The 25,454-nt window shown below is 42.7% G+C and overlaps 1 protein-coding gene across 2 annotated transcripts in view; it reads right to left on the bottom strand.

Moving 5' to 3' along the window:
• The window catches only part of sema4c (sema domain, immunoglobulin domain (Ig), transmembrane domain (TM) and short cytoplasmic domain, (semaphorin) 4C), a 111,217-nt gene that overhangs the window by 14,018 nt on the left and 71,745 nt on the right, over nucleotides 1–25,454 (bottom strand). For both annotated transcript variants that reach the window (XM_080498785.1, XM_080498786.1), the window contains 7 exons: nucleotides 20,254–20,408; nucleotides 13,618–13,680; nucleotides 10,499–10,597; nucleotides 9,946–10,042; nucleotides 8,478–8,597; nucleotides 5,609–5,760; nucleotides 40–215 (listed from right to left, as the gene is read on the bottom strand). In XM_080498785.1, coding sequence (XP_080354911.1) covers nucleotides 40–215; nucleotides 5,609–5,760; nucleotides 8,478–8,597; nucleotides 9,946–10,042; nucleotides 10,499–10,597; nucleotides 13,618–13,680; nucleotides 20,254–20,408 — 862 coding nt within the window. The remainder of the gene's footprint in view (nucleotides 1–39; nucleotides 216–5,608; nucleotides 5,761–8,477; nucleotides 8,598–9,945; nucleotides 10,043–10,498; nucleotides 10,598–13,617; nucleotides 13,681–20,253; nucleotides 20,409–25,454) is intronic.

Here is a 25,454-nt window from a genome sequence, read left to right as displayed (position 1 = left end):
TGTGTGCAGGAAGTGATGAAAACACTCCTTGTGACTCACCACTGGGCGTGGAAGATGCCGTAGAAGGTGGTGCCCCTCCAGTCCTGCCCCGGCAGCGTGAAGACGGCCCGCAGGTTGTTGAAGGAGACGTGGCGCTCCGGCAGGGAGCACTCCAGCCGCGCCTTCAGGAAGGTAGTCCACTTCTTCTGCAGGGTCCTGGTGCCACCGAGGTCACCCTGAAGCACGGCCAAGAGCAGGGCGTCGTCAGCATAGGGGTTAAAAATCAGAGGGCCAAGTATGGAGCCACGAGGGACGCCACTAGTGAGGAAATGGACTGCTTTATTCAGCAAACTTAGATGTACGATACACAGTAGGGTGTATTCATGTGGCTGGAAACTGAGATTAACAGGAGAAAGTTGAATTATTGGTATAAGTGTTAAACATTAGGGGACCAAGTATGGAGCCATGAGCGTTTGTTGTTTTCAAACAAAACAAGCGACAACTGATCCGATAGTAGACTCCAGAACTATGGTCTGTTCATATGGCTGGCAACGTTACGATTCAGACTCGTCAGGTCAGATGGAAGGTCACACAACAGAAACTCAGAAACTGGAGTGGAGATCTCATGGCAGGTTTTCGGTCTCAAATGAACTAGTACGATGTTAAGATGTTCATATCCAACATGATCAGAAGCTCAAATAATAATCATGTTTTAGCAACGTCTTTGAGGAGAAAGCTCAAGCTGCTTGTTGGAAAATGAAGCTGGTGTCAAATGACATGCACTCATTGCTCTATGTTGGCAGCTCAAGACTTTAAACGTGAGGCTGAAGACTTTTGTGTTGAATTAAGCTTATAGTTCATGTTGGTTCGAGCCAAATGGACCATTTTCTAGTGAAGCTGCTCAAGGTTTACACTGTTGGGAGACCAAGAGCTTCTTTGGTAAATGGAGTTCACTTATATTTCCTTTGTCACTCACCGTGTTTCACAATTACATGTGACGAGAATGACCTGTCTGTCCTCTCTCTACATCCCGGCCGGATCTCTGACATTTAAACAGGAAGTTTGTGGTCTGAGCCTGATGCGCCGATCCGTCTGCAGCCAGTGGATTCATGTCTGTTTGCTTGTTGCTCTCTGTCTCTGGCCTCTCCTTTTCTGTCCTTTTACCCCTGAACTCCAACCTGAACAGCAGAAAGTCTCCCCCTCTGAGCCTGGCTCTGCAGCCTTCCTCCTGTTTAAATGGAGGTTTTTTTGTTTTTGTTTCCACTGTCACTTAAGCTGGCTCAAGTGGAATCGCTTGGGTTTTCCTCTGAAAAAGAACCTTTAAATTATTGTGTTATATTTGTCATTGTAGAAATAAAATCAAATTGACTTGAATTGAAGAGAGGGATCCTGGAAAACAAGCAAATCAAAGGAAAGTGGAGATTTAGGCTTTAGATTCTCATGTTTAGTTTAATTAAAAGTTGCAGTTTTTGCATTAGGGGAGTCAGTTTGTGGAAAACAAAACAAAACAGGAGGGGCGAGTTTAGTGTGAAATGCAGGTGTCTCTCTCTAAAAGAAATGAGTCACTTACATTGTCAATGCGGCAGTGAACCATCACACAGCACTTGAGAAATAGAGGTCTGAGGTGCAGGACTGAGAAAGTCTCTCCTGCCTGCTGCGATCGGACTGTACAGGATAATGCTCATATTTAAAAAGCACCTCACACAAATACAGGCTGCTGTTTGAGTCAGATGTTATTCAATATTTGTTAATGTATTTATAAAATGGTTCTGTTAGCACATTTGAGCTCTTTTTAGGCATTCTTCATGTTTTCGAAGGAAATTGGTGTCTATTTCTGTTGTTGACATGGCAGAGCTCAGAATGTCTGTCTTGCTGCAGCAGACTGTGAATGATGACACTCCAGAATATTTTTTCTCTTTTGTTTGACATATTTTCAAAGTATTTGATTCGTTTTGTGCAGGTATAAAACAAACAAACAAAACAACACAAAACAAAACACAATTATTCCACATGCATTGTTTTGCATGAACCCTTGTTGGAGAAGTGACTGGAATATAATAAATGTTCACCCCAGGTTTTGATTGCATCCTTCTTTTTCAATGCCAAACAAGAGAATGAGCACTAAATGAACTGACGAGGGTGGAAAGCTTCACCTTGTTTCTTCTCTCTGTCATATCACACTGCTGCAAACGTCACGTTACTTTACGAAGAGTACATTTTGGTGCAGAAAGTAACATGATGAGTCATCTTCAAAGGAGCAAAGTCTCCATTTTTCTGGTCGTTGTTCTTATTTACTCTTAGACGTCAGAGCGTATAACGTGACATTGTCCAGACAAACAGGTAACTCACTTCAATGGACTGAAAATCTAATTCCAGTGATGGATAGCGGCTCAGTTTACTGCGTCCTGTCTGTCTTTATGTTCCCTGATGGCACAGAGAGCTCTTTAGGGTATAACCCATATTGACTGGTATTTATAGGTTATTGCTGTGGGCTGCAAAGTTAGCACAAACAATGAATGAGGGCAAACAGGTAGTTGCCAATAAGACGACAATGAGGCGTCCTGCGCAGCATTCTGGGATGAGTGTCTTTTTAATGGGCCTAATGGACTCAGTGTAATGGCACAGTCTGCAGGACACACACACACACACACACATATACACTATATGTAGGCATGTTACTGAAGGCTTTGGATTGTTTATGAACAAGAGATGACTTCTGCTTAAATCCACAATCACAACTGCAACCGTCGTGTTTCACAGCTGCTGCTGTAAAGCTGACAGAGCCACGCTTACCTTTTCCCTTTCTCATCTCGCCGCTGCTCATGTTGCATTATATTAGCCTCATCTTCACCCTGTCCCTTACAGCTATTCCGTTATAGATTCACAACAATAATCCTTCCCCACGTGGCCTGGATGAGTGTACTGTTGTCATCTTAAGAGGCTTTTTAAAAAACCTCCAGTCGCTGGGATCTGATGTCTTCCACTGAATTTGAAGATAATCACATCAACTTATGCAACTAACACAGCTTATGCATTGACAAATAGTCCTGCACATTATTCCGCGTGTTTAAAAGAGGCAAAATTGGATAGATTTTGTTCTCATTCCTATTATCCTTAGTGATTGCAAAAGTTGTAAAAAACAAAACAAAAAAGAAAGAATTAAAAAATGCAAATGCTCACATTACAGCAATGGGACAAAGGCATTTAGCTTCTGCTGCAGCAGCAATATCAGCAGGATGTGCTGAATTATTCATCGCAGTAGTACACATCATGTGAGAGCATCTGTTTCTAATTTCATTCAAAGAGCTTTATTGTTCATCACTGTTGCAGACATTAAAGGGCACTTCCCATAAACCAGTGCATATATTGTGCATCTAATTACACACATCTCCACAGACTATTAACGGTGTGTCTCAAGTGTCGCTGGTTTGCTCAGTTTAAAGGTTGCCGAGATTATATGGTTGCATAAGTAAGTGTGGCACGACCCTAAAATCTTCTTGCGTTAAATGAAAGGTCACCCAAATGGTGCGGAATTGAAAGAAAAGAGCGAGAGTCGAAGACGTTGTGATGTGCGGCCGTAACACCCGCGACGTGTCAAACTCAATCAGTCGACCTAATGAGGCCATTAATGAAGCAAATGAACGCATTAATTAGCAAATTGATCCCTGTCATTGTGACTGTCTCCATTAAAAGCACTGTTAGTAAACTGAGGATGGGCCAAAGTTTGCTTGTTGTTCTTTGCTGGATCAGAGTGAGCAGCTCTTCTCGCAGTGAGAGGAACCCCGGTCCGAGTCCGGGACCGCAGGACGTCTGGACAAAGTTTGCATTTTGTCCCTGTGTGTTTACTTTGACTTCCGACTAGAAGATTGCCTGTCGGTGGGATTCGCCTTCGTCCACAGCCGACTCCAGAACATACGTGGATCAAGTGGCGGGGAAGAAGTGGGGATTGTTTTAGTTTTCTCATTCTTTCATGGAAAAACTTTTTTTTTGAATCAACAAAACTGCAATTTTTTTTTTTTTTTATGACAGATAAACAGAGCAAAGCAGCTTAATCTAAATTAGTTTGAGATTGGAGTTTAGTGCTGACAAAGAGCCAACAATAAGTCCTCAAACTAATCCCAGCACTGCTGATCTTACGAGTCCTTTGAAGAACTAAAGCTACCTATTTCAGTAAACAGCCGTGGCTCCCATGTTAGGGGATCTACAAAGTTGTGGGCGCTCTCCGCTTTGGCAGCTTTATCATTACTTTTTTGGAAAAAATATTTGATCCCTGACAAGAAAATCCAGTTAAAACGAGACACAAGTGTTGTTGGGTTTGGCTTAAATACAGTGGCATCAAGGCTATTCCCAGAGTTCTTCATCAACTTTAAATTCAGAACTGTTTTCCCTACATGTGTCGCTGCGAGCAGCCCCAGCAGCTGCTTCCTTGTACGGGCATCTCCTGCTGAAGCCTGGAACAGTGAGCAAGCGCTGTCTCACATTATTAAGTGCTCAGAAACATCTGCCAGAACAGCTGGAGAAAATAGGAAAACAGGTGATTTCCAGCACGAAATGTTGATTTTTATGTCCAAATTGTCCCGCCGCACTCATCGTCGATTACAGCTTGAAATTTGGGTTTTTCTCACTAAAGTGTGTCCGCCGATGCCGGTCGTTGTGAGTGAGAATCTGGCTGTTTAAGCTGATTCATAATTAAATCCAGGATTGGTTTGGATTGTCATGTGCGACGGTCTGCTCTGTGGCGTTTCGCAGTGTTTCCCAACCTTCTTCTTCAGGGCCTCCTTTTCTCGGCCTTGTAAACCTGGGCGACCCCGCCACACCTCGTACCTCTACAAGAAAACGGCGAATGAACCCCGTAACTCATGATGTGTGAAACAGGACGAGCTCTTTGGGTGGACTGGTGCCACTTCAGTTTCAAACTTGCCCATTTTTAGCCACAATTCAACTCTAATTTTGTCAATTGCTTCTATGAAGCCATATTCTTTGGAACTCTCTTGGTACACTTGTTTTCTTTTTGACAGATTTAACTTCATCGTGGGCCATTTTTCCTCCCACTGCTTTGCGAGCTGACTGGTGTGTATATCGGATATACTTAGTTGAAGGAAAATATAGAAATCAATGATACCCTTTTGACGTAAACCCTTAAACTTGGTAGTTTTGTGACAGGAATGAATGAAATGGTAAATGGATTTTTACTTATATAAGCATTTTTTTAACTGCTGGAGCAATCCCAAAGCACTTTACATCGCTAATAACATCCACCCATTCACACGCACACACATTCACACACCATTGTTACTATTGAAAGAACACATCATGAGAAAACCAACCTGTGAAACCAATGAAATGCTGACGTTATAAAACAACAAAAAAATGTTCTACCCCTTGAAATCTAGAAGACTTCAGACCCCCCCCCACTCTCTACACCCCCGAGTTGGGGAATCGATGATGTGCAGGTTTTAGTTTGTTTTCCTCAGAGTGAGACATCCCAAATCGTTCCTGTGCAGAGAAACAACATGTTGTATAACTTGTTGGGAGGTCTGAGAGTAAGTGAGTAAGTTGTTGTCTCTGTGCAGGGTGCAGAGCGTCTCCCTCCCTCCCACCGACCGACGGACGTCTTCCTGCCCGTTACCTTGCAGACTCGGGCCACCCGGGCCACCATCAGCTCCGTGTCGCAGTCCAGCTCCAGCGCTCGCTCGCTGAAGAAGAAGTAGATCTTGTCGTCGTCTCCGTCTTTGCTGCCGCCGCTCTCCCTCACCAGGGCCGAGCCCACAAAGTCTGGCTCTGCACGCACACACACACACACACACACACACAAACAAACGATAAAGACTGTGAAGAAACAGGCAGTTGCAGCTGCAGGACTGGAACATGACGCACACACTGATGCAGGTTTGACGCCTCCATCTCAGTCCCTGCCGGCCCTTCTCACCTCTTTGCCTATTTCCTGTCATCACTCTCCTTCGCCTCATGTCTTCTCCAGTCATTTCTCGCTCTCCGTCTCTCCCATGCTCCCTATTAGTGGCCCATTTTGTGTGTGTGTGTGTGTTTTTTCTTCTTCCACTTCCTCATGTTGCTGCTGCTGCTGTCTTTCTCAGATTCCTTCAGTATCCAGTCCTCATTAGTTACTGAATTATATGTTTTTAAACAGACATTTTTCTGACTGCTGGGGGCTTTAAACTCCACCAGTTTTATGCACAAGTATTTTACTTTTTAATATTACAAGGATTCGGTGGTTCCCCAGATGGACTGTCCTTTCTAGTATATAATCCTCCGGAGCAGCACTCTAAGCCATTGTGAGACACAACAAATCTCCACTAAAACCCAGGCCAATTAAACGCTTTTAGGGCCGGTCAGAAGCTGCTTAAATTAAGGCGACACGAGCTCCATCGCAGGTCTAGTTTTTAAATAAGTGCGACGTAGCGGCATGAATAATAAACAGAGCTATCAGTCCAGCGTCGACCTCATCTGTATGTTCCTCCCTCCTCCTTCCCCCGTCTCCATTCCCCTCACCGCTCGTTTTATCTTTTCATCACCAATCTTAATGTCTGTTCTCTCATCACCCATTTCTCCCGCTGTGACTTCATCCTCTTTTCTACCCTTCATTTCTCCGCAAGTGCCTCACTCATCTCCCTACCTCCCCAGCTTGGGAGGAAAAAAAGAAAAAGAAAAAGAGGAGAGATAACGATCTTCTGCTGCAGCCAAGGCCCGAGCTTCATTTCCTACCAATCATTTCGGTTCCTCTTGTTCTTTGGCATGTTTCAGGCTCCTGTTCTTTTAATGAAATTCCCTTAAAAAGAAGCCCGTGTTATCAACCTCTGCCGAGTATTCTTTAATTTGAATACATATTTAATTTGTCGGTATCACAGCATCTAGGGGGGGAAAAAAGCTCTTAAAACTGAACTGATGCATTTCAAGCGCGACTTAAAAAGAACTGCTATTTCTCTACAAATGTTCACGTTGTCTCTCTGCAGGCTCTCCAGAACTCCCAGCCTTCTGCAACCAGCAGTACAGGTTTTTTATTAAAAATCCCGTAAAAACACAGTGGAGAGCTTCTTCATTTTTGTATATTCCCGGGGAAAAAAAAGAGGCTCAATTTGAGGTGGCGTGCTCCAGATTTGATTGACGTTCCCATTAGCATTTCGCACCATAAATAGGTCAGACACCCCTGCCAGCTCCAGCTGTTATACAAGCCAGTGCCACAATTGAGGAGCGACGTGTGCTTTTCTATTTGTTTCGGAACGCGCTCCAGTGCAGGACGACGTCTCTTAACGCAAACTTGTGGGTTTGGCCAGTTTGGACCCCTTGATGGTCGACTTCAGAAAGAGGAAAGGACACATTTAACATAAGAAAGTACTTGAACTATATTTTTTGGTGCAAATCAAAAAGACATTTTCCCAGATTAGTTTAGGTTTAGGGGATAGTTTCTGCATGGCGTTTGCATGTTCACCATATGTGTGTGTGTGTGTGTGTGTGTGTGTGTGTGTGTGTGTGGGGGGGTAGTTCTTCAATTTTCAAAAACAAAAATACACTTGAATGTGAGTGCGTCTTTCTTTGCTTATCTTGTAACTGGTTGGTTTAAACTGATGCACTCAAGGACGAATCAAAGTCATAGTTCATTTCACAGGCTGTAACAACCAATAACATAATAATAACTCATAATGTAGTAAACTTGTCCATACTGAATGCAATAAAGCCCATGACTAAATAATGCTCCAAAAATGTACTAAAATAGTTAAAGAAATAGAAATTTTTCACAACCATGATTGAGTATGCAGCATGTATCCTCAATGGATTGATATGACGACTATCTCATCAACTATATCTATTTGTGAAAAGCAAATCTGCAAAAAACACTACATTTCCAGGAAATGCTGTCCTATGTATGCAATACTACATTATTGGCTGCAGTTATTACATTTTCAAAGCAGTTTGTGACGCTACCTCAGTCATATATTTTATACTATTGTCAAATATTCTTTCAATAATGGATCAACTATCTTATTACACCATTAGTAAATTAATACATGTGGTGATATATTACATTGAAAAAGGCCCAAACTGTTATTGCCCCCCCTGGTTCAGCTTTCCTCTCTAATAGAATCCTGCAGAAACACGTTCATATGAATGATGAGGTTGAATGTAAACTATGGTCTTTGATCTCCTGACCTTCTGAAGCTCCGCCCCTGAACACACCGCTCAGGTCATTTCCTGTGTTGATCCATGACGCGATGAGCCATGATGACATGGGTGACTATTGGTTATTATCTTGGCTACCAACTGGTTAAATAGTGGACCAGTAGTTCAACCACAACTACAAACTGCCTGGAAAGCATGACTTTATCACGCCTGGAAGCTTGAACAGAAAAAAACCCTGCATTTTCTTACGTCATTTGCTCTTTTCACATGATTCCCTTCCCTCCCATCGTCCCTCTCCTCCAGCTGGCAGGCGACACGCTGCTTTTCTTCCCAGTGGTTCCCACGTCCTCCCCTTCACTCACCATTCAGCCAGGCGGGCAAGTATTCGCTCTTCATGCTGTAGTGCTGCTGGCCCAGGTTCCTCAGAATGACTGGCTCCGTCCCCAGGAAGTTGTTGAGCGTCGCCGAGTACAGCTCTTTATCTGCAGCAACAAAAAGCAACCTTCGGTTGATTTCAGCTCTTCTCTTCAGAGCGGCGATCGCACGGCGCCTCGCTGGGAGGGAGGGAGGGGGGGGGGGGGGGGAGGGGGTCAGCGGCTCGGAGAGGAGAAACAGAAGACCGCCTGGAGAACGAGCGCCTGCAGGCTCGGTCCGGCTCGCCACGATGAAGGGAAATTACCGTACAACCGTACGGCGACAAAGCAAATCCTGCAGAAGCAGTATGGAGAGATTTGATGGATATTTTTACGGCTCTAAAATCTTCAGTTGACTCCAGCTGACAGACACAACATCGGCTGACTTGATGTTTTCTGCCAATGAATGTGTTTTTTTTTTTTTTTTTTACAACAAAGAACTCATCTTTCACTCTGGCATAACAAAAATACCCTTTTGATGACAAAACTATTCAAAAACCTTCATTTTAATTGCATTTTTCTTCCAGTCATGTACACCAGTGGTTATATTTGCACAAAACCTTTCTGGTATAAAGAAAATCCTACGACAAAAGAGCTGCAGCAGAGCGTCATGCCACTGTGTCTCATTCATATGTTTACTTTTCGTTTGATTCTGACAAACAATTACAAAGTAGAAAAGATGAATTACAAAGTTTTGTGCCAGAAAGAAGACATTTTTTTTAATAAAATGCACAACGGGCCTTGAAAAACATCGTCCCCTTCACCACAGCAGGTCAATAAAACGCAGTCTTAAAAACAATGGCAAAAAAACATGCATGAGCTAAAAATATACTGTCAACAGAATTCTAATTAGATTTTTAAAGTTTCCAAAGAGGAAGACGACCTGTTTGAAGCTGAATTTGTTTGAATCTGATAAAAAACTGATCAATGCAATGCATATTTTGCTTGCCTTGTTGAATATGAGTGACTACATGGATCTGAAATGTCAGAATCTAGAAGAAAACAGTTTGAAACTGTAACTTCATTCATCATTAAATAACTGCAAGATGAGTTTTTAAATGTTTCTGTGAGGTTTGTCTCTCAGAAACGACAATAAATGTCAGTATATTGGATCAGCAAAGTGGCTCATTAAATCAAATGGTAATCAGTTTAAGATGGGAATATTTTAGGAATAATGCATCACTGATTATTTTAAATTCATTCTCAAGAAAAAAAAAAAAAACAATACCAAGACTTGATGCTCAGGCCATGAAAATGCAACTTTTTGAAAACAGATCCCAAAGTGGAAATTTTCAAAAACGCTCGGTCTGCAGCGTCAAAAACTGGCTGGTGAATCCACTGTAAAATAAAAAATAATCACAAAGCAGCTTCCTGCTGCAGAGTCTTGAAAGTGTGCATGTTGGGAATCTGTACTCACCCACTATGAGGCCGGTGTGCCCCTTGGCGGGGTCATAGGGACACTTCCCCTTTCCATCCTCAAGGGCTGCAGCGTTCAGGGTGAAATAATCTGCATTCTGCAAACACACACACACACACACACACACACACACACACAGTGTGAGGAACACAGGTGGTTGACGGTCAGTATGGATTCGACCACACATGGAAGAGCTGCGAGCTCCGGCTGTCCGTTACAAGGGTCATATCTCCACCTCTTGCCTTGTTGTCCCTCCACATCAGCATCTCACTCACACACACACACACACACACACACACACACACACACACACACACACACACACACACACACACACACACACACACACACACACACACACACACACACACACACACACCCGCACACACACACACACACACACGCGCGCGCATTCAGCCGGTGCATTTATTCTTATTTTGTCGCACAGCGGTCTTCGCCCCGGGTCACATGGCAGATATCTCAAGTTGACACCTGTCACCACAAGTTTTGCCGTTAGTCTCCGACCGTCGAGGAAAAACACAAGCAAACTTACCACATAAGTGCATTTGGGCTGGAAGGCGAAGGTGCCGCATGTGTAGAGGTGCGTGTGGTTGTAGCTCTGCAGGAATCGGATGTAGTTGAAGCACTCGGTCTGCAGGAAGCAGAGGAGGAGTTATTGGATTTGTCCTCGTTTCCGAGGGACAACGACGCCGTCGCGTCCTCTGCCCGAGGTGAAGCCTGAGGACATTCGGGATGCTCTGAGATTTCGCTTCACTCTAATGCTTCAATGTGACTTCAGTCGCTGGGGATCCCGCCATAACCTTGAAGCGCCACCATGTTTTCTCAAACGTGGAATATTGGCCTACTTCTGTTCTGATGTCGCCGTGACTCAGCCTAATCGGCAGGTGATGTAGCGACACATTCGATGAATATCTATCTTGACGCCGAGCAACAATGTGACAGGTAGCTCCATTCCAATGCAATGCTGATGATTAACAGAATAATGCTTTATGGAAAGTACCCTTTAATGTCTGCGCAGTGAGGAAAACATAAAGCTCTTTGAATGGAAATAGAGGCAGATGCTCCCACACGACGCAAACTCCAGGAATGAATAATTCAGTGCACCCAGCTGATGCTGCCGCTGCGGTGGCAAAACAATATCGCTGTCTCAAGGCTGTAATACGAGTAATGTGCTGTTTTAAAATACACTTTTACAACTTCTGTGTCACTGACGACACTCATGGAGGGACGAGTCAAAGCGACGGGCCTGGTTTCAGGTCCGCCATCACAGCGTCACATAAAGAAAGACCAGCAATTAAACTTAATTTAACAACGGACATTTTAAACAACATATGCTGCTTGTTTTTGTTTCGTACGTCGAATTCTGTTACCATATGTTGGCAGTTGCAGAAACATTTCTGACAAAGCTTTAATTATTCAAATGGTTGTATAGCGGTTCGCGCGCTTATCACACAGCGAGAAAATTCAACTGTGAAAAACTGTGGATTGATTTCGATCCCCCGTTTAAACAACATCACTTTCAAGTGAAAGCAGACGACTGTTATTGTGCTTTGGGCTTCAGCTGCGGGACGACATTGCAATGTATGAAAATGACAACAAAGACAATGGCTGGTCATTTTTCAAAGAAGTAACTCCTATTTCTTATATATCCAGTGCAGATTGTTTTGTTTTAGTCCGGGTAGAGGCCACAGTACAACACTGACAGTCGAGATCCGTGAAAACAAAGAGATACTTTGAGGGTGAATTTGTAAAAACACGCACACTAAATGGAGAATATGTGTTTTCATTTCTACATTTTCCAATATTTCACATCAGTTTGCACTGTTGAGGAATGGCATCATGTTAAAATTATACTTATTGTTCTTGGAAAAAAAGACATTTAATTAACTATTTAAAGATAACATAAAGAACAAAATGATATTCTCGCTGCTGCAACTGCATTCATGGGAACGATTCCTCCTTCGGTAAGAAATAAAAACACGTAGAAAGTTTCTCTTGAGAGAAGTTTTAGCTCCATTTCCGAAAGCTCTGCGTGCGTCCATGAAATATTAAACGAGGCTTCTTTGCAAATGTACAGGACGCAGGCTGAGCGGTGAGAAGCTGAGACGAAAGCGGGAAACCGCTGTGGCCAACTCGCTACTCGTGTTTACAAATGTCCCCCAACTGATGGCGGGAGCTGGAGGACGCTACATTACAAAGAGGCACTCCTCTGTTAAACACCAGCAGAAAATACTCAGGGGAAAAAAACTGGAGCATCCTCATGACATCTGTTGCAGTTTTTTTGGTACGATTGCGTCTCTCTGACTGTGGCACATCGTTCGTAGACCATTACAAGAAGCACATTTGTATATTTAGGGAAGAGCCTCGTGCTGAGACGAGATGACAGATGAAACAGTCCCTCTGGGGTCGCCTTGTCCTGTTTTGATGATTAATACCGTCAAAATTATGCCCAATTTTCCCCAATTATTTATCACGTTTCACAACGTGATTTTTTGGGGTCGGAAATGAAAAGAGAGCGGGAAATCAATAAGATATTTGTTTCCCCTTCCTAAAACCACTGCCTTTTATAATGACTCAAGCAATCATCCGCTACAATAATAAGCAACGTGTAATTGTTTTACACGGTGGTCTCCAGTTGTCTTTTGCTTTTCCTGACTTTAATACCAGCTGGCACAAAATGACGATGTTTCACAATATGCATAATTAGCTCTGCACTGTACTGTGTTGTGTTTACATCCAGAAAGTGTAAGACATTTGACTTTTCTTTTCACTGTGAGCTCCTGCAAGCTTTGTAACAGAAATGGGAAAATTATGGCAAAAACTTTTCGGGCAGTTAGATATTCATACTAATGTTTTTTTTTTTTTTTTAATAAGGCATAATCATTTTCACACACGACGTGATAGTGTTTGACTCAATATACAGTGTATTGCTTTATCGGGTCTAATTTAACTCTCTGAAGGTAAAGAAAGTGCTTAATTTCTCTGATTCCAGCACACAAATCATCCCTCTGGAGCTGCATTAATACGTTTATGTTTTGAGGGTATATGGCCAATAAAAAGCATCTAAATCTAAGCTGAGATCATATTGCAATAATAGCAGTGCCCACTGACTCCAAACAACCATAGAGGGATGAATACAAATGTTGCTTTAGGTGTTCTGGGGCAAATAAAACAACTGTATTTATAGTGTAATTTATATTATGTTGCTTGAAATGATGCAAAAAAACCAAAACAGTGATTGTTCCTAACACTATGTTAATTTCCCAGAAAACCACCACAGTATAATAATATCATTATTTGTATTTAAAGTGCTATTCTGGCACATATAATTGTAATGCATCCAAGCTGATTCTGTGTTTGAGCAGCGCTTCAGAAGGCTTTTTGTTTGCCTGAAAACAACATACATCCCGAATCGAACCGCCTCAGAATCTGCTGAGTCCAAGTCTCAAAGTCTTCCTGGAAGCGGCACTTCACTGTCTGCTAATGTAGTGGCTGGATGGTTTCCAGTTAAAAAGAAAAAAAACAAAAACAGACTGACTCGACAAACAGTAATCGGGTGAGTCGTGAAGTGAGCTGCGTTTTCCTGCTCTTAGAAAGGATTTTCTGAGAAACCGGCGACCCGCGGGGCCTCGAGGCTCAGATCCACATTACCTGGTTGTTCTTTCCTTTCGCAACACACTCCCTCTTTTTGTCCTGCGGAGCCGGCCAGTCGATCTGGGGGAGAGACGGAGACGGATAAGATGAGCTGCAGGAAATGATGCCGTCTGCTGTGTGCTTGGCAAACGTTTGCATAATAAACTGTTCCTCTTTCAATAAATGACCGATGACAGAGAAGTCCCCACCGGAGCAAGGATCGGTGACAGGAAAGGAAAAACTCCAGGTAAACAAGAAGAAACCTGTAGAGGGAGTCAAACATAAAACCGACCCGCAACAGGCTCCAATCCGAGAAAACCGACAAACAAAGTTGTTAAGAGCAGCAACAACACTGAGACACTGAAGCTCAAATTCATGTTGTCAGGGTGAGTTTGTAAAAAAGAGACTTTTCTTTAGTCAATTCACTCGATTTCACACCAAAAACATCATTAGAATTGGCTTTTTGTTGAGATTGTTGTCATTTTTTGTTGTTAATTGAAAACATAGACTTTTTTTAATCACATGTTCTCTTCGCTATATTTAACCGGTTCGACCGACTCAAGATGACATTGGAAGTAAAATATGTTTGACAAACATATTGGCCCACAGGACCAACCCGGAACGTTTGGGTGAAATTCGGCCATCTCGATGTAAAGTCCCCAAAAATAAAACAAGATGACAGCGATTGCTTGTATCTCCACTGTGAATTGCAGCGTCTTATCAGACAGCTTCAACTGGAAACCACAACTTGACTTCTGAATATCGAACTGCGTTGCACTAAATCAGTTTGTGACAGATTTAGTTAAATTTCAAACAGAAATTTAACAATCGCTTTTTTTTAATAAACGCATAACGTGATTAATCGCAGTGTTCCATCAGACCTTTCTGCATTACAATTGAGGGAAAAGTCTCTTTTCATGTCATGCCCAGTTGATAACACAATGTAAAGATGTAAGTGATCCTTTGCTAAAACAAGACAACCAAAGACACGCACATGCAATAGATTCCATGAATACCGTTCTCGTTAAACACAAGTTTAATGCATTAAAAACTACTGTTTGTAAAAACTAAGAGAGTTCTTGTCAAAGACTGTTCATGGCAAATTGCAAAGACCCTAAAACTGAACCTTGAGGGACTCCCTCACTTTCTAGCAGTGGCTCTGAGGTTCTACCTAAACAGGTGAGATCGTTTGTAAACCAGCCAAAAAGAAAATAATTTGTAATTAAACTATTATCAGCTGATTTGTCTCGAATCATCTAGAGGAAAAAAAACCAAAACACAAGAAAACACAAATATATGCAGTAGGTGTGACAGCTGAGCTGAGCGTCTGTTTTGATCCCTTAAGAAGAACCAAATGGACGTTGTGACGTAACGGTACGGTTTAAGTGGTATGAAGCAGTGGATGAGCAGAGCTCAGCTGGTGCCGCGGCCAAGCTGTGGCTGCTGTGTCGGCCTCATCAAACACACTGCGAGTGGTAGGTAAGGAACTGTGAGGTCTTTAAAAAAAACAAGCAATAAATAAAAGAACCCAAACCCTGGTGATTACAGCATTGTTTAGAGGATCAAAGACACTGAGAGGAGCAGCCTGGAACACACTGCTGCCCCAAGCCACAGGCTTTGTTCCTGCAAGAGGTGCAATTTGGCTGAAGCACGTAAGGGGCAGAACAAATACTTGTATATTAAAAAAAACAACAACAAAAGAAAAGAAAAAAAGAAAAGTGAACACGGTTTTACACTTTTCACATCCCGCGCTTTGTTTAACCAAGAAGCTCGGGGATTTTATCTGTTTACTGCCGGCGCTTCATCCCAAATGACTGTGTAACACACGGCTGAACTCTGCTGTCTGGACACAAGTCCAAAGTATGAAGTGTGCTTACTCGGACGTTTCCACACCGTTAGAAATAATTACACTGGAGAAAAGCTGCTGCGAAATTCTAAATTATACTGATTTACACAACTGGATTTAAACCACGTGCAATCACACCATATAATGCACGTGTGGGTGAAAACGTGCTCGGCCATCCTGGAATATTTTAGCATATCATCAGAATAGTGCGTTTTTATGCTCTGGCGCAGAGGGGAAAAAAGTAACATACACCTGATTTGAAGCCAAAATGATCCACAATTACATTCAACGCAGGAGCGTTAAGAAACACGCATTTAAGATTTGAGATAATTATCCAGCTGAATATCAAAATGTCTTTCTCAGACTCAGTTTTCATCTAAACTTGTGAGATCATTCACTTTATCATTTGGATTATCTATCTATCTATCTATCTATCTATCTATCTATCTATCTATCTATCTATCTATCTATCTATCTATCTATCTATCGATCTATCATGTGGTCATTCAGATCAATGGCAGTTGAATCTGTCTTAAAGAATCTGCAGTTTCTATAAACACACTTACAGGTTGTTGTTGCTTTTTTTTTTTTGTTTTAATAAAATTGCAGAACCGAAGCTGATTCTTTGTTGTTCCGTCTGATTCGTTCTCTCGCTGTACGGCCCCCACTCTGAGACATCCACCCTTCATTTGCAACACACAGATCAGGAACTCTGCTGAATATGTTATCGGGTGGCTGCGTCAGGAGTCGACACTTAGAGCATCTCTCGGCGTGGAGAACTAATATCCGACTGAGACGCGGTTGCAAAAGGAAGCGTCTCCATCACATTAAAGCACCGCGCCAATAATAAGACTCGGCTCTCGGGCTAATTTTTCAGCTCCCCTCACATTAGTGTCTTTCCATACATCGCGGAGACGCGACGTGATGAATCGGCTACCAGAGTGTGATTATAAATGAAAACTGAAGTGGAGAAAACATGTATTTTGGGATGGATCCCGGCGCTCTTGCGCAGCACTTGGCTTGGGCTGTGAAGAAAAGGCCTCGTGCAAAATCTCCGCAGCCTTATCTGCCGCCACGTCAGCACGACTGATGCCGCCCACGCTTTGGCCATTAAGCCTAATGCATGCCAAATGAAGGCAAGTGAACTTAAAGTGCTGGTAGGAGCCGACAGAACAACGATACAGCAGGCGAGTCACATTATGAGGAGTTGGGAGCGTGATTAGTGATTCAAATCAAGTGTGTGAGTGGGCTCCTGTTGGAAAATGCTGGAGAGAAGGTGAGCCGCTGCATTGATGTTGCGAATTTATAAATGAAAATGAATGAATGAAATAATGAAAAGCAATCCACAGTCATCATGGGGAAACAACACGGCTAAATAATGCAGAAGAGAAGCACTTCAAACAAACGGAGGAGAGCTTGTCTGGGGAGACAAAAAGGAGAAGACCAAAAAAATAAAGGAAGAGCAAGCTGAGACAATATCCAGGGGAGGCAAACAGACAAGGAAATAAAGACGGCGAGGAAACAAAAGCGACGCAGAACCGGGAGGAGGGCTGAGAGAGTGATGGGCAGATGGTGACGGAGGGGACGGACGAGCCCTTCGTCATTTTTTCTGCTTTGGCTCGTTCCTTCCACACACGGCACGCTGGGGGCCAACAACAGGTGGTCTGATCATTACTGTAAGACTCATAACCCTCAGTCAAACAGCCAGCGGCGACAGCGTGTGTGTGTGTGTGTGCGTGTGTGTGTGTGTGTGTGTGTGTGTGTGTGTGTGCCTCTAATAACCGCCCATTACGGCGGTAAATCAGACTCCAAACCGCTGCGGGCCGCTCGCCGCACCTTTCGCCGCTTCTGCTTGTAATGGCATTGATTGCAATATGGACCAATTATTGAGGCAGCGAGGCGAAGCCAGACTGAGTCTCGGAGGTTTCGGCGTCTCGGTACGAGAATCAGGTGAAGTGCACGAGCAGAGAGCAGAGAGCAGGTTCTCCTCCCAGAAACAATACAAGACGCACACATTGAAACAAGAACAGTGAAATGAAACGTGACTCAATGTGGGCATCATAAACTCTGACGACTGCAGCAAGTGTGCGTGTGTGTGTGCGTGCGTGTGTGTGTGTGCCAGCACACGCCCCCACATTCACAGTGGATGTTTGTGCTGATAGAAGTGAAATATTGGAGCCGCACACGCTATGATCTTAATATCTGGCAGCTCGCTCACACCAGTTACTGTTTCAGGCTTTTAGCAGTAGATAACATAAATATCGTCCAAATAAAGTAACAATCTGGCAAAACGCCAGCAAACGTTTAGCGCTGATAGACAAAAAAAAAAAAAAAAAAGCTGAAATATTGTAAACATGTTTTGTCCTGATTAACAAGGATTAAACTGGTTCGCAGCTATACCACTCTGAAGATTAGAACTATTTTCTAAGTAGGTTTTCTAAGCTCAGCTCCAGGATTTAAAGCAAAGTGACAGAATATGGCAAAAAAAACAAAACAAAAACTAAACATTTTAGCTTCATGATATTCTGGAAAAAAAAATTAAAATAAAGAACGGAAACACTGATTACACTTTCTGCTGACTTACTCGAAACTTGTCCAAACTACAATTCAGCGCATTTTAATGAAGCTACCAAAGGCGAAACATGGAATTAGTGGTAAAATATGTCAATCAGAGCTTAAAGACGGATTTATCGATATATGCTTTATCCATGACTTTCAAATAATTGGTTTGATTTACTTTTATACGTTTAAAGTGAAAAGGCTTCAGAAAAGTTTCACGTTCACACAACAACGTTTTCAAAACAATGTACTTTAACACAGAATTGCCAGAAACGCTGAGTTAAGCAATATTCTGTTGCTATTGGCCATTTACTTGCACGTCTGCAGTTTTTCCAAAGAAGTTGTGTTTCCATGGCGACAGAGTCGGAGTGTTTTAAGCTATGTCATGCAAACGGACAACATATATGGAGCAAACATTTTCTTTTGAATTTCTGGTTTAGTTTAGAATGGAAGACGAAGTTATTCTGTAAACTGCAAACGTGAAAATGTTTCAGCAAACAAGCTGTTTTCAGCAGGACTCACAATAAGAACATCAGATCAGTGTTCATGCTCCACTGGATTTAAATCTCAACCATTATTTTTGTACCTGCATGATGAGTATGAGCACATTTTCTCTCTTTTACCTTTTCCACATGCATAATATTATGAGAAATTATAATAATAACCAGGCCAGACCAACAAAAGACTTTCCTGACCCGATCCACTTTATTATTCTTCAATGAAGCGCTTTTGTAATTATGTTCCAGAATATATTTTTTTTACCTGCATGTGTTTTCAAATGCCCTTGAGCTAAAGTAAAAAAGAAGAATAAGAAGAGGTCAGCCTGTAAGTTAATAGGCAGCAAAGGGAAAAAAAGAAAGACCGGCAGAAGCAAAGATTAGGTTTTATGTTTTCTTATCCAAGCCGAACCGCTGTAATACTTAAAACGCTTCCATAATAATTGTATCACAGTAAATATCATAATTGAATTGGCTGTGTTTAAATTAAGTATTTGAATCGTGTGTTTATCTCCTCGCTGCTCAGTAACCGAGCCGTGTGGCGGGCGACTTCGCTTCCTGAACCGTCCGTCACCAAGTCCTCTGATATGAAATCTTTTCATTTGTTGCTTTTTCCACAAAAGCCCTGAGTGGGTGTTTACAGTGAGCGCTCATCAGCCAGGAATTATTTTTCTTGAAAAACCTCCATTGGAGATACCGAGCTTATACATTTTAATCTGCCACTGGGCTGAAAGAAATAAAGAAGGGGTTTTTACTGGTATAAGACTTTATTTAACACACTCAGCTCCTTTTCTTTATTGAAAGTCCATAAATGTATAGTGTGTTTCTCTTTCACAGGTCCACTGCAGCTGATAAATGTTGAGTTTCCATTAACCCTGCCTGGAGAGCTGGACCTGATGGAAGCTGAGGAGACAGCTTCCATCAGCTCTGTGGAGGAAAACGGCGTCGTTACTGTCCGTCGGTTGTGGTGCCCCTGCACAGGAGCTTCAAAAAGCTAAGTTTTTCCACGTTTCCATGGAGACTGAGAGCTTTCCAAAAGTGTTCCATTTTCACGTGAAAACGTAACGGAGCCTAAAACTCGCTATAACAACCTCAACAGCTAAAACTTAAAAAAAAGAAATAAAACAGCTTTTCTCAATAAAACTGTTAAAATGGACAAAATATCGTTAACTGCTGGTATGATAGGACTTGCTTTTTAAAACAGTTAAAAACGGGACTAAAATGTGAACAGTTGTTCATTATAGGTCTTAAATGTGAAAAGATCTTCATGGATAAGTTAAATATAGCTAAACTATCCAGTATATTTAAGATTTTCAGCTCTGCTATCGTTTTAAATTTTGAACAATAAAATGACAGATACATTTATTGTAAAGAAGGAAACAGAAGGTCTTTAAGTCTTAACATGTGTAGACCTCTGCTCTCACCCCACTGGAGTCTGGTCCCGGTTTCTTGCTGTAAAAGGAAATTGTTCCTTTTCCCTCTTACACCACTTTGACTGACATTAGGTAGGATTCATTCTCCATTTTTACACTCCTGTTGGTTCGACGCAGCAACTGGGATTCAAACCCAAACATTCAAGATCAAGATTTAACCAGATAGATTTTCACCAAGAGAGTAAACGTCAATAAAGTTCTGTTTCGCCTCTGTCGTTGAAGAGAGACAAAGCCTGCAAAGAATCCCTGTGTGTGCGTGTGTGTGTGTGTGTGTGTGTGTGTGTGTGTGTGTGTGTGTGTGTGTGTGTGTGTGTCTTACCTGTGGTCGCAGCTGTCTGCTGATGTCATTGGGGTCGAGGGCGAACAGCGCCTCGCGAGCTCCAACGTACAAAACCCTCTCGTGGTCGGACAGCGTCAGCATGCTGTAGTTGAAGACTCCCTGAACGCTGAATCTGGCCATGCTGTCCAGAACGTCTGCAGAACACACACAGACCTTTATGTTACAACACCGACGACACAGAGATGAAAAACATCACATCTTCCCCTTCAGCTGGTGCGCTGACAGACGAAAGACAAAAACCTGAGAAGAACATTTCACACTTTCCCGGTAGAGATTTGTTATTCACGCCGCTCCCTCACATAAAGCTCAGCGTCGTCGGCATAGAACATCATCTTCCCCCGTTAACAACTGAGTGCCGCCACGGCGAGTCACTGCCTGGAAGAACTCCTGGAGCTTCAGCATCTCGCTTCCAGTGTTTGTCATTTATGCAACTAATGAACTACTTTTTTCTCCCGTTTCACAGTTTGAGCCTCGTTGAACAATGCTTTCATTTAAGGACACATGCAACGTGGGAGATGACGACAAAAGTCACAAGTTAAACCTAAATTAGTCGCTCCTTTTTTTAATTGACTTTCATCTCTTGTGCTTTGGATTATTTTCTGAACGTAATTATGAGTGTTGTCAATCGGTTAAAAAAACCCAACTAATTAATTGCACAATTTTCTGTGATTAACTGCGATTAATCACATTGTTCTACTGAAAACTGAAGCCTGTAATGGATATTTACTCAGGGAAAACAACATAATACATTTTGACTCAACACACTAGTTGAGCCTACATTTGAATTATATATTGAATTTTATAATGTCTGAAACTGTTACTCTCTAAGATCAGCAAAATAATAAAAACATATATAAATTAATTAATAAACATGCAACATAAGTTTAGGTTTGTTAGAATGCAGGTCCACCACTTCCAGACTTTATATATTTCAATAAACAAAGTTGTAAAATTATTACATGAACAAAGTGGCAATTATATACTGTATTGCACACACACGCACGCACGCACGCACGCACGCACACACACACACACACACACACACACACACACACACACACACACACACACAAACGAGTGACAGAGAAGGAGATTATTTTCTGAATGTAATTACTGATGTGATGTGATTTAAAGTCTCACTGATAAACGAGTCCAATAAGAAACAACCACACACGCTTTCTTTAATGACATTAAAAGGACATTCTATGGTTGTCCTGCTAAAGACGAATTCATTATTTCGCAAAAACAAATCGCCTGTGCTGGCTCGGTGATGGACTGGTGACCAGTCGTCAGCCTCCTGTGGCTCGAACTCAATGGATGGATGACAAAGAAAGAAAAGTGTAAATATTGAACCTGCATTTGACAGCTTGAAATTGTAAAGAAATGTGCATGTCTATGTTCACTGCATGTGTAGGGAGCAACATGAGCATTACTTTCGCTTGTTATAAGAAAGGAGAAGTTGCAATGAACGTTTAATGAAAAAGCTCCTTGTGCTACACCTCAGCAGACTCTCGTGTCCCCACAGTATCTCGCTGGGAGATCACTTATAAATGATCCCCGGGGGAAGGAGCCTCGCACGGGAAGCTTCCCAAGCTCTGTGTTTACTTTAAGAACCTGACGCAGAAGCCGGTCCTCGTGCAGAGCCCCGGGCTGATAAGTCCCAGATATGCACGCAAAGACGCGAGATAAGGTTCCCGTCTATTTAGACAAGCCGCGCAAATAAACAGGAGGCAATGATGCTCTCCCAGTCCAGCCCTTGTTTTGATGAAGAGTGCAGTGGCGTGTACCGTTGCAGCCGTCGGTGGTGAACGCTGCAGCTCAGCATGCCAGCTAATCTGGAGCTTTCAACGCGGCGGTATAATGATGAATCAACATGATATGGGATTCATATAAAAGCTGCACAGTCTGCAGTGTTTTGTTGTCTAATAAATAAACTAATCTTCGGCAGCTCCAATCAGCCGGCGCTTTTTTTTTAAAAAGAAGAGAGTTTGTTATAGATGCCAGATGCCAAGATGTTCACATTCATTAAACTTTGTTCAATAAAAATTCCATTAACACGTAATTGTTGGATTGAGAAAATCGACCTGCCTGGCTTTTTGGAAAACAACTTCAATTGTGTTTGGCCTGATTTTAACGAAGCGTTTTCACCACGAGGATGTTCAACCATTGATAAACTAAAGCATGGCTGCATTAACTCCTGCTCTCGAGGAGAGAGCAGCTTAATCCAGGCTACACAGCCCACCTATACACAACAAAACAGGGATTTAGAGTCGGACCGAGCGGCATTATTGAAAATGGAAAATGAGATCTGAAGTGACAACGTGGGCCGAATGCAGAGAACCAGAATGCTTATAAATTCACACTAATAATGGGCGTAAGTCTGGCGGGGTGATTAGATTGTTCATTATCGGGCCCACACATCCAGATGCGAATTGCATTTTAATACAAGGCTTAAATGAGGCCTTTTAGTCTGATTATGCTATCAGTCAGAGAATTAACAGACCCCCCCCCCCCCCAACCTGCTTATGGATTCTTTGACTTCAAGCTGTCCAATCGATGAGATTTATTTAAGGAGAATCTCAGTCGTACCAGGACTGCCCATGTTTCCACAGGGTTGTTTTTCACTTCTATTTTTTTTTTTTTTTTTTGCTGGCTCACATGGCGACACAAATATTCACACACACAAAAAAAAAAAAAGATTACAAGGAAATCACAAAATGTTCTCTCCTCGCTCCCATCTGCAGGGAAGAAACTGGAGCTGACTTTTATTTTTCATCAAAATTTAAAAAAGATGCACCAGCTGTTTTGGACTTCTCTCTCTCACACACACACACACACATACACACACACACACAAACGTGCACACACACATACACACACACACACAAACGTGCACACACATACACGCACGCACACACACACCATTCAAATCCCCTGACTAGCATGCAGACAAACTGGTGGCGCAGAGCAGAAGAGAAAGTGAGACAGAGGCTGGAGGAAAGAGGGAAAAGGATGGTGTTTAGTTTTCATTATCCACACTCTTGTTGCTTGTAGTGTCACCTTGTTACCCCCCCCCTCCCCTCTCTCCTCTCTTACTTCATCTGGGCTGATAGAACGTGTGCAAAACGCGAGGCGACGACATAATGCGATCGTATAAACTGAATGAAAATCTTCCTTTATTTTTGCCGTCTACGGCAGAAAATACTTTCACATCTTTTGCTGTTTTTTTTTGTTTTTTTTCTCACTCTACTTACCTCTAACTGAAAATAGCTGCTGAAACCCAAAGAGAGACCTGGTGTGATTTATGGTGTGACTAACTGCTCACGTGACGCTGTGGCCTAGTTGAGACTGAAAAGACTTTTATATGCAAGGAGAAGCCTGTTCTGAGTGAGAGAGCCGTGTGTGTGTGTGTGTGTGTGTGTGTGTGTGTGTGTGTGTGTGTGTGTGTGTGTGTGTGTGTGTGTGAGTGTGTGTGTGTGAGAGCAAGGTCAGACTAAGACGATGTGTTAAAAGTATGGCAGTGTTGTCATTTACACTAAATTCCCCTTGAACTTCCTCCATCGAAAGCATGGTTACATTTTAGATGCCAATTCAAGACTTGGTTTTTTTTTCTTCTTTTTCATACAAATCATAAAAAGAATTCAGAGTTCAAATGTGTTAATGCAATGACCATCTCTGAGCAGACGAGGAATTAAAAGCTCCCCGAATGATCCAGAGTCAAACCTTCTGTGCAAAACAAAACGCCGTGATTTGGCTCAACAACAAGCAAATGAACGGCCCATGAGTGGCGATAGTGGAGATAGTCACAGCCAACAGGAACATCATCACCTTTTGACCAATGGTTTTTTGGTTGTTGTTTTTTTAACTCTTGACTGTCACTCTAAATCAAACTTTTCAGGACTGGCTGCAATCCGACGGACTGTTTTCACGTTTCAGGACTTCTGGCTGCTCTCTTCTGGAGGCGTCGAGGCAAACGGGCTCGTTTTTTTGCCTTTCTGAAAACAAGTGTATCCGCAAGACTTTCTTCACTCTTTCATGGGTTCCGTTTTACACGACACCAATGTGCAGGTCCACTGCATCTGTGAAGTTTTTATTCCTCCTCCCGAGGCGGAACGTTTCTTTTACATGGTGTTGAGTGTGACTGATGCTCTGTACATAAACATGCCTTTGAATTTTTATTCAATGATTTATTTATCTTTGATATGTATATAGAACGGCAGGTCTGTTTACAGTTTGTTCTTACCCTGAAAAGCACTTTGTGGTTGACTGATGGACTTTCCAACTCAAACAAGCTTGTCAGGTCCAGTATGTCCTATAGCGTTATGATCACTGCTGCTGTTCTCAGAGCAACACCCTTGAGTCAGGCCTTTTTGGAATAAACTAAATATAACATAAAACTCTCCTTTTTGTTCAAAGAACAGGCAAATGGAGCATGCTCATATTTACTGGAAAGTGAAACAAGCCTTTGAAAGTGCACTCAAGCCACTTGGGCCAATGAAACGCTCAAATCTGGACAAGCGTCTCTTCAAGAAAACCCGAGAGGCGACATGTTTTAAGAGGTACAGAGGGATGGAAGGAGAGAGATGCAAGAGTGGAGGGAAGAGGTAACCAAAGGAAGGAAGGAAGGGGGTGGGGGGGGGGTGTAAGTACTGAAGTCGGCTTATTATCTGAAGAGCAGCGGCGTATAAACATTGGAGGGTATGTGCGGATGAGCGAGTTAGACGAGAGCGAGTGAGGAGAGAGAGGCGGCGTCCTCCGGGGAGAGGCGAGCACATCTGCTGTGTTCCACACAGCCGGGCGAAAGAACTCCAGAGATGACACGCTGTACCACCGGGGGAGGGCGCGCGCGCACACACACACACACACACACACACACACACACACTTTCAGTCTAAAAGACAGCTGACTTGCAGAAACATGTGACGCGGTACGTAGCACATATTCACAAATCACTGCACGCCACTACACATGTGCCCACCACGAATGTACTCAGTGTTATGAGTCGTTTAAACGTCATTGTGTTTACATGCAGACACACACACACACACACACACACACACACACACACCCGGAACAGTTCTCCAGGGTACCTGCGTCGCCGACAGAGGGAAAGTTCTGCTCGGAGTGGTTTGTTTGAAGTGATCAGCCTCTCTGTCATTAAGAGGCGATATGGGAGACGC

This window comes from Blennius ocellaris (genome assembly GCF_963422515.1).
Source record: "Blennius ocellaris genome assembly, chromosome: 7".
NCBI classification, from domain to species: domain Eukaryota; kingdom Metazoa; phylum Chordata; class Actinopteri; order Blenniiformes; family Blenniidae; genus Blennius; species Blennius ocellaris.
The sequence above is the reverse complement of the archived record's forward strand: the minus strand, read 5'-3'. Positions and strand labels throughout refer to the sequence as shown.